The sequence below is a fragment of the Dermacentor andersoni genome, chromosome 5 (genome assembly GCF_023375885.2).
Source record: "Dermacentor andersoni chromosome 5, qqDerAnde1_hic_scaffold, whole genome shotgun sequence".
NCBI classification, from domain to species: domain Eukaryota; kingdom Metazoa; phylum Arthropoda; class Arachnida; order Ixodida; family Ixodidae; genus Dermacentor; species Dermacentor andersoni.
In genome coordinates this window covers 137463368-137479746 of record NC_092818.1, presented here as the reverse complement: position 1 = coordinate 137479746, position 16379 = coordinate 137463368, and the positions used below count along the sequence as shown (strand labels likewise).

The 16379-nt window shown below is 47.2% G+C and overlaps 1 protein-coding gene across 1 annotated transcript in view; it reads left to right on the top strand.

The window, feature by feature from the left end:
- The window catches only part of LOC126531228 (DNA repair protein XRCC1-like), a 113294-nt gene that overhangs the window by 18078 nt on the left and 78837 nt on the right, over window positions 1–16379 (top strand). The window contains exons 4-7 of the mRNA XM_050178670.3: window positions 253–312; window positions 9096–9222; window positions 9403–9494; window positions 14311–14494. Of these exons, the coding sequence (XP_050034627.1) occupies window positions 253–312; window positions 9096–9222; window positions 9403–9494; window positions 14311–14494 (463 nt within the window). The remainder of the gene's footprint in view (window positions 1–252; window positions 313–9095; window positions 9223–9402; window positions 9495–14310; window positions 14495–16379) is intronic.

Genomic DNA, 16379 nt, shown 5'->3' with positions numbered 1-16379 from the left:
CTTTCAGGATTTCCGACTGATGTGTCCATGGCTGGGATAATGTAATGGCTCTATTTCCTTGCCATTCCTTGTCATGGTTCATCAGTGGTCACAGCGGTGCTCCGTACCCACTATAAGTGTGATCAGTGGACTGTGGATAACAGATGATACGCCTGGCTTAGAATCAAGCCGATGAAATTGCTACATTATACTGGCCCATGTGTCAATTACTTGCACCATTTGCATGTTCTTCTACTTTGTCTTTACTTGCAGAGTATCCAGTATGGCCTTGCCTTCATCAAACTGCACTCACCTGAAGAAATGACTTCAAAGGTTGGTTCAAGCTTGGTCATTTCTTTCAAACAAGACATCATTTGGGCTTGAAACAGGAACAAACGCTAAGGAAGGGATTGTCCGAAATTAAACATTTCGTCAATTTTTTTACTGGCGTTAGCTGGTTAGTCCAATTAGTCTGCCTTTGGAGAGGCTTAATCTCACTATCTCTTATGGCCCTTGACACTAAGCTCTTCTTCGTCTTTACTGAGCAGAACATAGCACCTCCTCTCAACTGAAGAAGACACTACGCATTAGTAATGCTGCTTGATGATTCTCACGACGAAGTTTCTCTAGAAACACCTACATTTTAGCACATTCAGGTAAACTCTGAGAATACTTTGTTCCAAAATTTTTGCACAAGGATCAGGGCAGGTTGTCGTTGAAGCAAGGCCACTGTTTTAGTTAAAGCATGGTGCCATAAACCACTTTCTTCATTAAGGTGGACTGTTGAGTGCAGCAACATTCTGGAATTTGGGGGTAAATAATCTTAAGCAAATTTCCCTCACCGCAGTGAGGAGAAATAGTAGAACCTCACTCATACGTTTCAGAAAGAAACACAAGAAAAAACGTACTAACTGGGAAAATGTATGATCCGAAGTCACCAAAGAAAAAATCAGGAGACTCAACTGTAGTTGACATTTATGTAATACGAAGTGTTGCGTGAATCATTCCGGCATGAGATGCTGACGCGTGCCGATCAGTGGGGCCCGAGTAGCCCGATACATGTATTGTCGTTTTTGCGGCTTTGGCAAGCTTACATTTGCACCCCTCGAATTCGGCCTGGGTCAGCAGCTTCTTCTGGCAGAGCGTTTTGGTGGGTAGTTTTGTTGAGCCTACTCAGCGGTAATCGTTACAGCATGAGATGCTGACACACGTTGAGCTCACAGGGCCCGAGCGACCTGAGACGTGCATGTTCATTTTGAAACTGCAATGGAAAACTGAAATGAAATTGAGCTGGTGGTCAACATTAGAATGCGATGCTACGATGCTGTCATAGTGAAACATGATGCTCATTTTGCGCCGCCTGCAGCGAGGAATGGCAGTGTGTTTTAGTTATTGCCTATTGAAAGTGTGCAGCACGCTTCCTATGCTACTGTTACGTTTCGCCTACGACGCGCGGTATAGCCGGCGCGGATGCAACGGACGCCGGGGCTTCGTTCAAAGCGGCGGACATTTTGGCCCGTTCGGAGCTGCCGCAAAGCCTCCCCGCCAAGCGCGTCCAGGCGTGTTTCAGTGCCACTTGTCTTCGTGTGTGCGTGTGTGTGTGTGTGCCCACGCTTGTCAAAGCGCGGCAGCCGGGGAGAGGAGCTCCCCAAGTGTGAAGCGAGGAGGTCTGTCCGGCGCCGGGTTGGCGGATGCGTCACTACACTCGTCTCAACATGTCTCTCAGCGTGTCAGTGCCCGCCGTCACGTGGTCTCGTCACGAGGCCTTCCTCTTGCCCTCGACTCCGAGAGTATAAGAGCAGCTGCACCCGGACGCCAAGAGAGAGGCTCCGATTTCTTCTGTCGAGTTACGTGCTCTCCCGTCTCTCACTTCGGTCGACCTGACCGCCCGCTCTTTTGCGATGTTAGAATAAACCAGTTGTTCTGTTACCAGTCGACTCATGCTTTGCCGGGACCTTCGGATGCTTCCAGTGCCCCAGGCCGCCAGGCCAACGCTACCCTTGGGGCTTGCGACCCATTTGCAACAACGGGCGTCAGCACTGAGGTTCCAACAGCTGGTTGCCAGCGGTGAGATCGCGACAACGGAGGCCAGCAGCGAAGAGATGCGGTTGACTGTATGCTGAGCAGCACAACGACCATCCGGGAGCAGTGCAACGAGCCCTGTGTGATGACTGGTTGCCTGCAGCGGAACGACTGCGCTGAATTCTTGGCTGCGAGGTTTGGTGAGTGCGGGACTTTCTTCTTCTGAGTTTTGCCAGGCTTTTGTTAGTGTCAGAAACAGAGCTGGTAATTGTGGTTGTCGTTGCTGCCGGGTTAGTTTGCGGCAAGACAATAGTAGGCAGTAGAGAAAGCAGCATTCAGAGCAGCCATGGATTTGAAGTCGTTGCGCAAACCGAAATTGCTGGAGCTTGCAAGAGAGTTGGGTCTGGATGTCTCAGACAAACTCAGAAAACCGGAACTGCTAAGGGCTATTCTTGAGTTAGAAGCTGAGGATGACGAGCTGTCGGAATGCCTTGAGACTATTGAGGAGAGGAAGACTCAAAAAGAGCAAAAAGAGAAAGACGAGCGTGAACGAAAAGAGCTAAAAGAGAAAGAAAAGGAGGAGCGCGACCGTCAACACGCTTTGGAAATGAAGCGTCTCGAGATAGAGATGGAACGCGCTCGTAATGGAAGTCAGGCACACGGTGCAGGAGAACGAGTATTGTTCAAAATGACTGACCTGATGCGGCCGTTTAAGCTTGGAGAGGACATTGGTTTGTTCCTGGTTAACTTTGAGCGAACGTGCGAGAAGCAGGGGTTCTCTCGGGAAACGTGGCCACAGCGCTTGCTCACTTTGTTACCCGGCGAGGCGGCCGACGTAGTCGCTCGCTTGGAGAGAGAGGAGGCAGAGGATTTCGACAAAGTGAAATCGAGTCTGCTAAAAAAGTACAGGCTGTCAGCGGAGGCGTTCCGTCGGAAGTTTCGGGAAAATGAGAAAGGCAAAAGTGAGTCATATACAGAGTTTGCCTACAGGCTAATGTCAAACATGCAAGAGTGGCTCAAAGAAGAGAAAGCGTTTGGTGACCACGAGAAAGTTCTGCAGTGTTTCGGCCTGGAACAGTTTTATAGTCGGTTACCTGAGAACGTGCGGTACTGGGTCTTGGATAGGCCAGACGTTAGTACGGTGGCTCGAGCCGCTGAGCTAGCCGAGGAGTTTGTGACGCGTCGGGCTCGCGGAGCTAAGGACGGTCAAAAGGGTGAAATTGGCTCCAAGTTTGAGAGGCCGAAGTTCACGCCCATGAGAGCAAAGGGGGACACACGTAGTTCGGATGCGAGTGAAAGCAGTCCGACCGAACGTAAGGAGACGGCGGCAGCCGAAGCCGAACGCAGAAAGCGGTTCGAGGCGAGGCAAACGTGCGTGTGTTATACGTGCCAGAAGCCGGGTCACTTTTCGGCGCAGTGTCCAGAAACAAAAACAAAAGTCGTGTTTTTGTCATTATGCAGCACTGACGAGAACATGAAGCTTCTCGAGCCTTACATGCGAGACCTCCTCGTGAACGGGAAAGAGTGCCGAGTGCTTCGCGATTCCGCAGCTACGATGGATGTAGTTCACCCCTCTTACGTAGAACCCGATATGTTCACGGGCGAGTGCGCATGGATCAAGCAAGCCGTGGAAGCTCATAGCGTGTGTCTGCCCGTAGCAAAAGTGCTTATTGCAGGACCTTTCGGAGCGCTTGAGACGGAGGCCGCAGTGTCATCTATGCTGCCCCCCCAGTACCCGTACCTATTTTCGAACAGGTCCGATCACCTCCTGCGCGAGAAGGGGCTTTTGTTTGGTGAGGCTAGCGTTCAGGCCTTAACCAGATCGAAGGTTCGGGAGCTCGCTGCAAAGGCGGTAGTTGCGGGGCCGACGTTGTCGAACAATGAAAAAGGGTCAGAGGCGCAGCAAGCTGATATTCAGAGCACGTCCGAACTGAATAAAATTGAGCCTGTAGCGTTGAAGGCACCAGATACTGGAGAGGAAATTCCCGATGCGGGAAAGTTAGAAGAGCTATCTGCAGATTTGCTCATCGCGCCTACGTCAGACGGACTTAATAGGTTGCTAAAAGTCAGCCGGTCGGCTTTGATAGCCGAGCAAAAGAAGGATGGCAGCCTAGAAAACATACGCTGCATTGTCAAGGAAGGTATCGCGAAGAAAAATGCTCGCTTTGTGGAAAGAGGTGGGGTCCTGTACCGGAAGTATCTAGACCGCAGAGGAGTGGAGTTCGATCAGCTGATCGTGCCTCAATGCTATCGTCAGGATCTGTTGCGCTTGTCGCATGGGGGTTCGTGGTCCGGACACCTAGGAGTTAAGAAAACTAAGGACCGTCTCTTGCAAGAGTACTATTGGCCAGGGTGTTTTCGGGACGCAGACCACTTTGTGAAGACATGTGACACCTGTCAGCGGGTGGGCAAACCAGGGGACAAATCGAGGGCGCCGTTGAAGTTGGTACCTATCATTACGGAGCCTTTTAGACGCCTCGTTATTGATACAGTGGGACCTCTGCCGGTAACAGCCACGGGGTACAGACACATTTTGACTGTGATCTGCCCAGCGACAAAGTTCCCTGAAGCAGTGCCGCTTAAAGAACTCAGCTCAGTTGAGATGGTCAATGCACTGCTGTCCATATTTGCGCGAGTTGGTTTTCCTGCGGAAATCCAATCAGATCAGGGCACAGTGTTTACTAGCGCTTTGACGACAGCCTTTCTCGAAAGGTGCGGGGTAAAGCTGTTACACAGCTCAGTGCACCACCCCCAGTCGAATTCCGTTGAGAAGCTCCACTCCGTCATGAAGCGCGTGTGGAGAGCATTGTGTTTTGACCATCAAACTGACTGGGAGCTGTGTCTGCCTGGGGTGATGTTTGCATTACGGACCGCGCCGCATGCGGCTACGGGGTTTTCGCCAGCTGAGCTGGTGTACGGTCGCTCGCTGCGATCTCCGCTTCGCATGCTTCGAGACGGATCACTGCCCTCTCCAATGGCTGCAGACCATCTCTTCCACAAATGGCCGCCTCCTGCGCTGGAGCCTCGCTTTGCAACAACATTCTTTTGAGGTGCGTTACAAAAAGGGGAGTCTCAACGGTAACGCCGATGGCTTAAGTCGAAGCCCCTAACGTAAGAATCAGCCTCAAAATTGTTTGTTACTGATGTTTTTCTTCCTGAGGCAGGATTTTTAACATATTGCTTTTGTGTAGTGTTTCAAAGTGATGATGTGCTTTCTAGTGCAATTTTCCGATTTGTGGACGCGTTCTGAGTGCTGCTAAACTACTGTAAGGAACTAGGCAGTAGTATAAAAGGGGAAAGAGCCTGGCAGGGCTTAGTGAGGGTTGTGCCGTGCTTGCTGACTGAGCGGTTGAGTTTCGGCGTAGTTCTAACGCTTGCCGGGAACGAGAACAAAAATGTCAACTCTCCCGAAGTCACTTTGCAGTGTCCTGTGTGAACCTGAACGAGAGAACGAGGCCTTCTCTGTGCGCTGCGCTCAAGAAACGCCGAAGGACGACCGACTTCGGTTATGAGCATCATCAAGCGACATCCCTCCGGACAGCGGATGCAGTCCCCTGACCATCGGGATCTCCTTCCCCCGGCGTGGCGGTCTGTTACGTTTCGCCTACGACGCGCGGTATAGCCGGCGCGGATGCAACGGACGCCGGGGCTTCGTTCAAAGCGGCGGACATTTTGGCCCGTTCGGAGCTGCCGCAAAGCCTCCCCGCCAAGCGCGTCCAGGCGTGTTTCAGTGCCACTTGTCTTCGTGTGTGCGTGTGTGTGTGTGTGCCCACGCTTGTCAAAGCGCGGCAGCCGGGGAGAGGAGCTCCCCAAGTGTGAAGCGAGGAGGTCTGTCCGGCGCCGGGTTGGCGGATGCGTCACTACACTCGTCTCAACATGTCTCTCAGCGTGTCCGTGCCCGCCGTCACGTGGTCTCGTCACGAGGCCTTCCTCTTGCCCTCGACTCCGAGAGTATAAGAGCAGCTGCACCCGGACGCCGAGAGAGAGGCTCCGATTTCTTCTGTCGAGTTACGTGCTCTCCCGTCTCTCACTTCGGTCGACCTGACCGCCCGCTCTTTTGCGATGTTAGAATAAACCAGTTGTTCTGTTACCAGTCGACTCATGCTTTGCCGGGACCTTCGGATGCTTCCAGTGCCCCAGGCCGCCAGGCCAACGCTACCCTTGGGGCTTGCGACCCATTTGCAACAACGGGCGTCAGCACTGAGGTTCCAACACTACACACATTGTGAAACGGCAGGTCTCGATGCTTATCGCAATGGGTTGATGGTGATAGCTGTGAATGGCAATGTGGGATGACTTGCGAAGAGATTTGTTGGTGCCGGAATAGAAAACCTTGTGCGTGGCTGCATTTTCACGTGACACGGCCAGGTAAGTACTCAGAGGAAGCCGTTGTTGCAGGTACCTACTGCTCTCGATCGCGTGTGCCTTGCATCATTTATTGTTTAAATTGGATCTATGGGCCGGAAAACATGTCATAAGGTTGCAGTTTGGCAATATACTGAATGTTGGTGCTGAAAGATTGTGTTTTCTGAGAACGCATTAAACGGTAAAAAATAAGTGTAAATGTATTGGGAAATTTTTTGTATTCTCGATCGCAAACGTTGGCGCCATGCAATCATATCAACGAAGTTCTACTAGGCATGATGTGGCATTGATGCAGGTTTGTTATTGGAGGAGCTGGTTGAGGGGTTATATTGCCTGGCAATGATTTGAGAGAGGCTTTTCAATCATATCTTTTCAGTTTCAATGAAGATTCATAGCTTGTTATGTTAGTCTTCAAGGGCAACTGATGTGAAGGGCCAAAAGCATACCCTTCACCTTGGGATCTTCACTTGAAATCGATAACAAAGTGGGCCTGACCTTCGCAGGCTTCCTGTGTTTTTATCAACTGCTATTTTCTCTGCTTAGACCTTGAAAAACTTATGTCATGTTTGTTGCAACAGTGAGACTCCTGTTGCATCACTGGATGTTAGTGGCACTGTTGGCATGCCCTCCTGAACGTATAACACTTGAAAATATGGCAACCATCAAGCCATCATGCTTCTTAGCTCACCATCACATGGTTGGCCATGCACCTGTACGAGATCATGTGATCTGGTGTGCAAGTTGAGCAGGCTGCATGGGTTGACTGTTGACACTGGCAGTTCAAGCTAGCTGCTGTCTATACGCTTTCTTATCAGAGTCCGAATGACTTCTAGTGTATTCAGCTTTTTATTGAGACACAAAAGGCTTGTGCTTCCTCAAAGCCATCACCACAGCTGTTGAATTGACCAACGCAAATGTAGCAACTCCAATGAATGCCATGTGCAACATCCCGCAAGAAGATTTGCCCAATACTGAAAGCGGAAGGAAACCGAATGTGTGCGGTTGTTTCCATGCAACAAGAGTGGGTGAGTTGTGCAGGGAAACTGCCATGGTAAAGGGCTACTGCTCTCGATCGTGCATGTCTCATGCCTTTTCTTGTTTTTCATGTGATCTAGTGGTAGAAAAAAACGTATCATATTGTTACAGGGAGAATTTGTATACAAGGATATAAGTACAAGGCAAGATGCTCAACGCTGCAGCAATGATAGGGCTAGTGCATGCACACCAAATAGCCACACCGTCGTCGTCGTCCAAGCACCCACCACAGGATTGCCGGCCGTGACATTACCCGCTGGTGGCAGTGGTATGGTTTAAGGCGCGAGACATGGACTATATCACTTGTGGTTGTTGCAGATGCTGACTGGGGGTTCAGTGGAGTGATCTCATAGGTCACATTAGTGACTTTGCGTATGACGCGGTAAGGGCCAACATAATGTGAGAGAAGTTTTTCACATAGGTCAACATGACGTGATGGAAACGACAGCAAGATAAGTGATCCCAGAGGGAAGTTCACCTCCCAGTGTCGGCGGTCATAAAGACATCTTTGATTAACCTGGGAAGCCGATAAGGGATCACGAGCAGACTGGCGGGCGATGTCAGCATGGGCAAGAGCATCACGAGCATAGGCAGTTGATGCGTCTGCATGAAGATGGATTATGGTGTACATGGACAATGGTGGGTCATAGCCAAGCAGTAGATAAAAAGGTGAATAGCCAGCTGTGTTGTGACGGGAAGAGTTGTAGGCGAAGGTCACAAAAGGCAGGCAGATGTTGCAGTTTCGGTGGTCCTCAGACACATATATAGCAAGCATATCTGTAAGGGCAGTCTGTTCACTTCTTTATCTTTCTTTAGTCACTGCTTTTCATCGGCTAACGAATGTTAAACAGTATCCCTGGACGCACGATGTGCCTGCATGCATAAGAGTTTCTCGAATGTTATCGATAGTTCTGTCTATTGGCTGTTGTTACCAAAGCTTTTTGTCATTGATTGTGTAGTGCTTCCTGGAAGCCACGCAGGAACCAGTGATTGCTCTGGCACCTTCGATGAGTCCTGTATAAAAGCCGATGCGCTTGACATGCAGATCAGATTTTTCAACAATCGCTGACTCTGCTCGCTGCTATTGTTGTGCTTGAGTGTTACTTCTCTTGCAACGCTTTGTTCCATTTGCAACGCTTCGCTCCATTTGCAACATGCTGCATGAGACAGATTGTCTGTGCCAGCTAATAAATCGTGAAATGAAAACATGATAGAGCAGTGCTCAAATTTCACATTAGGGCATATTGTAATCGTCAGTGAATTTTTTGTTTGTCTGCGCTACTGTATGTTGTTGGCCTTTGTTCCATAGAGCACTTGAGACCTTACAGCTTAAGTCAAAATTTTGAGGTCACGTAGCTATGGAGGTTGCTAAAAAACGAAATGTTGTTTCAGATCCTTGATGATGGAAGCAACCAGACTCACATAAGAGCAGAAGGGTGAACAGCTGGGCTAGTTGGTAAATAGTCATGGTGTTGAAGTGGAAACAAAGACATGCTGATACCGAGACACGACTAGAGCCAAAACAATATTTAATTTCATCACTATTTTGACTTGGCATGTTGTTTAATCACTATTTAAAAAAAGAGGGGTTTCAATGCACTCACTTTCGTGCAACTTACTTTGATATACTTTGATACGATAGCTTAGTCTGGAAACTGAAGTGCCACCATTGAAGAAACTGTATTGCCTTTCAGGCCGAGCCTTCACCAAAAGCTTCCTTTGGGAATTTCCAGTTAAAGGAGGAAGAAGATGAAACCGATCTTGCTGTCGGCGCATGGTTTGCCAAAAGAAAAGAAAAAGCATCTGTTGATTCCTCGACCAGTAAGTCCAGCCTTGACGAAAAAATTTATTATTTCCGTATTATGTGCCTTCATGGCTCAAGCAAACAGCCTTGAGGTTTTGCTTTTTGAATCAGACCTGCAGTGTTTATAATATGTTGGCTGTGCATAGAAGAAAGACGTTTCTTGTCTGTTCCACTTATCGAATGCTTGACTTGTACAGGCCCTGCTGCGATAAAGGCTGCCTCCTACGCAGCTACAGCACTTCGAACAGCAGAAGAGAAAACTTTGAAGCCATCAAAGCCTGCCAGCAGCGTAAGCCTTTATATCTTTTAGAGATTATTCGTAAGTGGCTATTGTGGTGGTGCACCCAAGGTGTAGCTCAAGTTAATAGAAGGTACATATTTTTTTACCAAGTATGCCTGACTAGATTTTTATGTTCTATGTCCATCAGAACATGGCCCCATATTGAGGCACTGTCCTATAGTCATCCATAGTATGCCATAGCTCCTGAATCACTGAAGCATATGTGTTGTATAAACAGTCTTCCTGCACTCTTAAATTTACACCCTCTGGGGCTTATCTCGTTCCACAACAATAACCGTCATCTATTTTGTGTGTCTTTCCTTTCTTTAAAGGGACACTAAAGGCAAATACTAAGTCGACATTAATTGTTTAAATACCATTCCAGAAACCTCGCAACGCTTGTTTCGTGCCGAGAAAATACTTAGTTTACGAGAAAATTGCATCTGAAGGGTCCATATACCTTTATCGCAATTTAAATCTTCCGCCACCCAACTGGGGGAGTGGTGACATTGCATACGCCATCACCACCCTTTACTGCCTGCCGTCGGTGAGTAAAGTGGTGCCCTACAGACGGCTGTACCGAGCCTAGACAGAGTGGTGGATTCGCCGCTGCAGCTGCTCTTTAGTCAAGTGGCGTAGACCGTTCGGGCATCCCGCGACATCGCATGGAAGTTGTATTCTCTGCTACTTGCAGTTTGTACGGGTTTCGCAAGCCAGCAAATCCAGCGCAGCACAACGCAATAACTATTGAAATGCGAAAGCGTGTAGAGCGAAAACGAAACCTTTCCACCGCCCGCGTCGTTGTCAGGGTTACTTCAGTGAGTTCGTTTTTCTAAAAGTGAAATAGAACTGGACAAGTAGCATTTTATTTCGTCTTATAATACAATACAAGGATGTTTTGTGTGACAATTGGTTGAGTGCTAGTTACAGAATTTAACTGAGGAGTGCTTTCGTCATCGGGCAAGTACCTGAATGCCCCGGGGGAGTTTCTAATCATGTGCTGCATTTACCTCAATTTCTCGATAATTAAGGCTCTGTTCGTGATAATATTGAAGTCTTTGAGATTCTTGAGGACTAATCTATCACTTCAGCTTGACTTAATATTTGCCTTTAGTCTCCCTTTAACACTACACGCCTGGTACTTTCAGGTCACATACAGCATGTACGTAATGAGCGTGACGTAGCATTCTTGACAGGAAAATAGTGAGTGCACGGTTTTCAAGAAAGGAAATGAAGAAAGGTGCATGACGATTATTGTTGTGTGACAAGATAAACCCCAAAGTTTGTGTTAGTGCAGCTATCAGAACCAGAAAACAAATGAAGAAATTCTTTTATTGTCTGACATTGTTTTGGTCATGCTGGTTCGGGGGCTGGCATTGCTCTCCATTGCAAATGATGGGATTACTTGCAGTGATGGCGCTCAGTGACTGCAGCATTGCACTGCCGAGCACGAGGTCGCAAATTTTATTCCTGGCTGCTGCAGCAGCACTCGGCATTCCGATCGGCGCAGAATGCAAAAAAAAAAAAAAAATGCTTGTGCGTTTTGCTTTAGGTTCACGCTAAAAAACCACAGGGGCTCAAAATGAATCCAGAGTATTGCTGCAGCTACGCTGCAGTCGTGCACCGCATGTGTCCCTCGTAATCCACTGTACAGTTTCGGGACAATGTTAAACCCCAAAATTTAATTTATTTAGATCATAAGATTTGCCAGAGGAAGAAAAAATAAATAAAGATGCCATGAATCTCATCAAGATGCCTCATTTAAACAGGAAAATTATGGATTTATGAACCTTATGAATCCGTGCGAGTTATGGAACCAGCTGAATTAAGAAAAAAAAATAAGAATTAAATCTTGTGTCCATTAGCTGACCAGTGGTATTTAGTATGGTATGACCATCTAAAAAACAGTTCATGTTCTGTTGAAGCTGAGCTGTAGAGTGGTAGGTTTGGTGACAAGTTGTCATGTCTGATGTACTTAATATGTCCACTGGAGAGAGAGAGAGAGTTTGGAATCCTGTTTATGCATTTAATGTTATTAACACAAAATGTCATGGCCTTCTCCTATTGGTTTACATTTACCTTGAAGAATTTTGCAGGAACAGTATTCTGTGTCTCACAGACAAAACTAGAAAGCATGTGAAATGTTGCTCCAGTGAAACTTCGTCAACATGCACCCACTTATAACAGCCTAAAGGTTAAATCATATTGAAAAATTCCCGAACCAGTTTCCGTAGAGCCTAATGTATAGACCAGCTACTCAAGCTGTAGTGGCTTGTCATATTCCTATTGATTAGTGCATACCTTGATCACTTTTTGTTGCATAGAAGCTAACTGTGCTGGTACAACTTGAGATATGGTTGACGCTGTGCTGTGCCAGAAGAGTTCGTCTGCCTTTTTGGAAAGTGCGAAGACCAATCCACAAATGATTGCGGCTTTGATGTGGGTTCAATGATGTCTATATGGTGGATAAGAATAAGTAATTCACGGGAAGTGCATTGGGAACCTCAGGAAAGAAAATACCCACCGACGGGTGCGCCTATGCGGCCTGTCGCCATCAACCTTGTCAGAACAAGCATCTTCACTTATGTGCTTAGCAGAGCGGATGGTGTAGTGAGTAGTGGCGTTGGAAGTGTACTGCACGTTTTTAATAATGAAAATGCGACACCGATCTATATTGCCCACAGGCTTGGCAAGCTACATGCTGCAATCATGCGCAGCCAGTGGCACAGGTATGATTAGACAGATGTTCGTGTGCATGTGTACAGGAAGAGTCCTATCAAAAGGATGGCATGTGCTTGGTAGGCGATGCATTCTACACAAATGAGAATCGATGGTGCTTTAAAGAAGTGCCACCGGGTCTCACTCTTGTAGATCGTAGTACAAACATGCAAACATGCATTTGGGAAAGTTCGATGATCCCATACATCGTCCGCTCTGCTGCTGTGCTCTCCTACCAGAGTTTCAAAATGCTGTTTGGTGTTGCCCGTCATCTATTGCACGGTCATGTGAAGGAGTCAGACTTGTTTGACTTTTTTTTCACCGTTCTGGGAGAAAAAAGAAAAAGAAAGAAAGCCTCTCTCACTATGTATTTTAAGTAAGATTTACTGTGGTGTCATATTTCCTTTTTTGTTGGCGACAGCGTATGTACAAACACATAAATTTGTAGTTCATTTTGTACTTAGTTATGGCAAGTTCTCACCAGGTAAGTATTAGCAACATTTTACTGCATATAGTTGACTCTCGTTACAACAGACCCTGATAATCCGATAAAAAAATGTCAGTTTTATCCGAAGTCCGTAATATCTGAGGTGCCTCATTTCCGAAACTTCTGTCGCGTTGTCTAACAACTTTATTGCAAAGAGTGAGTGATGAACGTCTGAAGCAAAAAGACAAACAAAAAAGTCGCAGTTTCGCCCGAAAGCCAAAGCATCGATTGCGATAGGAAATTAAGATAAGCGCGGCAGCAGCAGCAAGCGAATTGACCTTCATGTTGTCTTTCGCTCCAACGCAAACTAAGGGTCGAAAGCACAGCACATATGAAGCTACCGACACTGGGCACACTTTGTCCACATCGCAGATCGCTTTGAAGATGAGGCCCACGTGGGCGCGCACTTTTTCCACATCGCAGATCGCTTTCAAGATACGGTGCCTGTGTGGCCATGCCGATAACAGCAGCCACTGGAGTAGTTAGTCTCTTTCCCTTGCCTCCCTCCCGTGCCTCGGCGCGAAGGATGGTATGCTTCCACCTCACTTTTCTCCCTACTTCATGAGCAAGATATTGAGTTGTGATCGTCGGCTGACCCTCGCAGGCCTGTTGCCAGCCTGTATCGACACGGCGGAAGTCCGTTTTATATGCCTGATTTTGACAAAAATTGCCTATAATTTCGTCTGCTGTAGCCGATAGTCCGTTTTTGCGGGGTCCGTTAAAAGTGAACTTTATTGCATTAATAACATAGGCAGACCAAACAAGGGTTGAAAAATGGTCCGTTACATATATCCGAAAGTCTGTTGTATGTGGGCCTGTTGTTATGAACGTAGGCTCTATGTATTTTGTTCTTGTGGCTTGAACCACTTATAACTTATGCGCTGAAAAATTGGTTGTCGTTCTACCTGAAAATGATAATACAATTTAACTTCACAACATTGTCTGAACCAATTGCTAAACATCTTGTTAACAGAATTCATATGTTTGCATGGTTAATGCTAGGAAGCTAAAGAACCTGCAATGAGTGAGGGAACAAAAGGTGACACGCGTATCATTGGAGACAAGACAGCGATGTGGATAAGAAAGCATAACGGGGTAGCATATACTCTAGTTGAGATTGAGAGGATGAAATGGGGTTGGGCAGGGCATGTAATGACCACAGGCAGGTAGCCTGTGGTCTACCAGAGAAACTTAATGGGTGCCAAAGGAAGGGAAATGCATATGAGGAGAGCTGTGGATTAGGTGGCATGATGACAGAAAACTTGAAAACATAGGATGGAAAAGTGTGCGCGAAACTGGGCTAGTTGGTAGTCATCGCTCGTGTTGTGTGTGCCTCACTTCGTTTCTTGCGCTGTTTCCACAACAAGAAGACATAAGGTGGAGTCAGCTGACTCAAGAGAGGAGTAACTGGAGATTGCTGGGAGTGGCCTTCATCCTGCAGTGAACATAGATGAAGTGTAGGATGGTGGTTAATGCTGCTGCAATGTTGGAAATACATACTGTGACAAAATGTAGAGCTCAAAGGTAAAAGAAATATGAAAACCTGCATTCTATTGGTTAATGTCTGACTTTAGAAAAGCTGTATTCTTTTTCCCTCTCAAAACGTATTGCTGACCTTAGTGGAAGGCATCCACAGAAGAACCAGAAGAAAGTTCTTCCTCATCGGCCCCACAAAAACCGCAGAAGGCTCTCACCGTGCAGGCAGCTCCGAAGCCTGCAGCAATACCCGAGGCAAAAAAGAAGCCTACCACTGAAAAGACAAAGCCAAAGGAGATGCAAAAACCTCAGACACCAAAAGCTCAGAGTAAGCTTGCATTTGCCACTTGGCATGTAGAAATATTCTAGGTGTGTATCCTGAAGTGATGATGCTACAGCTTTGTGGAATAGTAGCACCCTTTTATGTTTGAACTTTACATGGGAAGTTGGGACACAGTTGTTTTGTTGGGACACAGACACACAGTCAAGACACAAATTTTGTTTTCTCTTTTTGAAGAGTTAGCATGCGTCCTAGCAAAGTAAAACTGTATTGTATATCCATGAAGTACAGTTTGAAGTGAATGACACTGGCAAATATCTGTTAAAATGACCTACAACAATTTTGAACAAACATACTGAGTCCTTAGGGTAGATCCTTCTGATCATTAAAAGGGACACATTTAAGAACTCTGTGTAAAGCGTGTAATTTATTATGAGGTTTTAGAAATGTGCACTACTACTGATCACAGTGGCGCTGCTCCCCTGAGTTTTCAGCCACCCCATCCCAATTGATGCGTTTGGCCCAACTGAGGTCAGTTGGGCGAGCTATCTTGTATCTTCAGTTGCGGTTTCAAAGTGTTTGATCGCTAGTGCCACTCTGCCCTCAACGTTGTATGACATTGTGCTCATGCCTGTTGGCGCAGTGTGCCGTGCCATGTTCCCCCTCCTCTCTTGTTGAATGAAGTTAGTCTTCGTTTTGTCCCCAAACCAGGGAGTCGTCTCTGTTCTGTGGCGCTCCACGCCCCAGCTGTTAGGCTGGGCCCCGTAGGCCTCGTGTCCGGCTGCTCCATCGAGGCAACACCACACTATCCGACTGTCTACCCAGGTTGCGTCATCAATAATTTTTCCAACATTATGGTGAACAAATGTTGTTCATAATAGTTTGAATGTTGGTTAATTTGTTTCTATACAAAATAAGTAACGGAAAGAGAATACATAATGACAGTTTATCAGTGCACTCAAGTACTTCCGGCATACAGCAAGTCTTGTCTGCTTGTGTTACAATGTTCTCCATGTTGACGCGAGCTTTGCAGTCAGTGTTGGTGTCAAGCTTTCCTTTCATGTGCGCTATATATTGCACTTGTTACGTCGTGGGCTGTAAGTCTAGCAATTGGCGCCATGTCAAGCTGCAGTATGTGTCCCTCTGTAAGGCAACATGTGAGCAGAGTGGCTGCAGTGCATTGACCCGTCAGTATCCAATCGGCACCAGCATCTACGCGTTTGCAGCTGTCACTTCATGCTGAAGGATTACTACCACAGTAGAGTTAAGCGTGTCCCAGGTATTTGGGTAAACGCAGGCACTAGTGGACTGGGCGTTTCAGGGGCTGAGCAGAGGTGCAAACATGTATGGCTTGCACGGTGCAGCCGTCTGGTGGCATAGAGCTCAAGCAAACACAGAGCTAATATAGCAGTAACCAAATGTATCCTACTTTCCTGCTGGTGTAAATTTTTAACAGGAGTGTAATTATGAACACATTGTCTTTTTAAATGTTTAAGATGTTTTCCACTTGGTTACAGCAATGGTAGATCTGTGTTTACTGGTTAAGCTCTGCACCACCAAGTGACTGGACTGTGCAGGCCGATCAGTCCACTCATGTATGTCTGCGCTAAAGCTCCTTGATTACAGCAGTAGTAGTGCGGAGGGCTTTAGTTTACGCCTCCACCCATCCGTCAAAACACCCACCTTGCCTGTGGTTACCGGAATACTGGCACGCTTGGCACTGTGACACAACGCTTGCAATGCATGGTGCTTGGATAGCTCTCACTGGGAATGGACGGCCAGGTGGCTAGCGGTGAGGTTGGAGAGGCTTCACGCGCTGGCTCCAAGACAACTGGAAGTAGATGATACCACGTCACATCATGACGCAGAGCCAGTGAAGGCAGAGCTTAGCCCCGGTCACTCGGCAAACAAGTTGAGGAGAACAAGAGCGGCT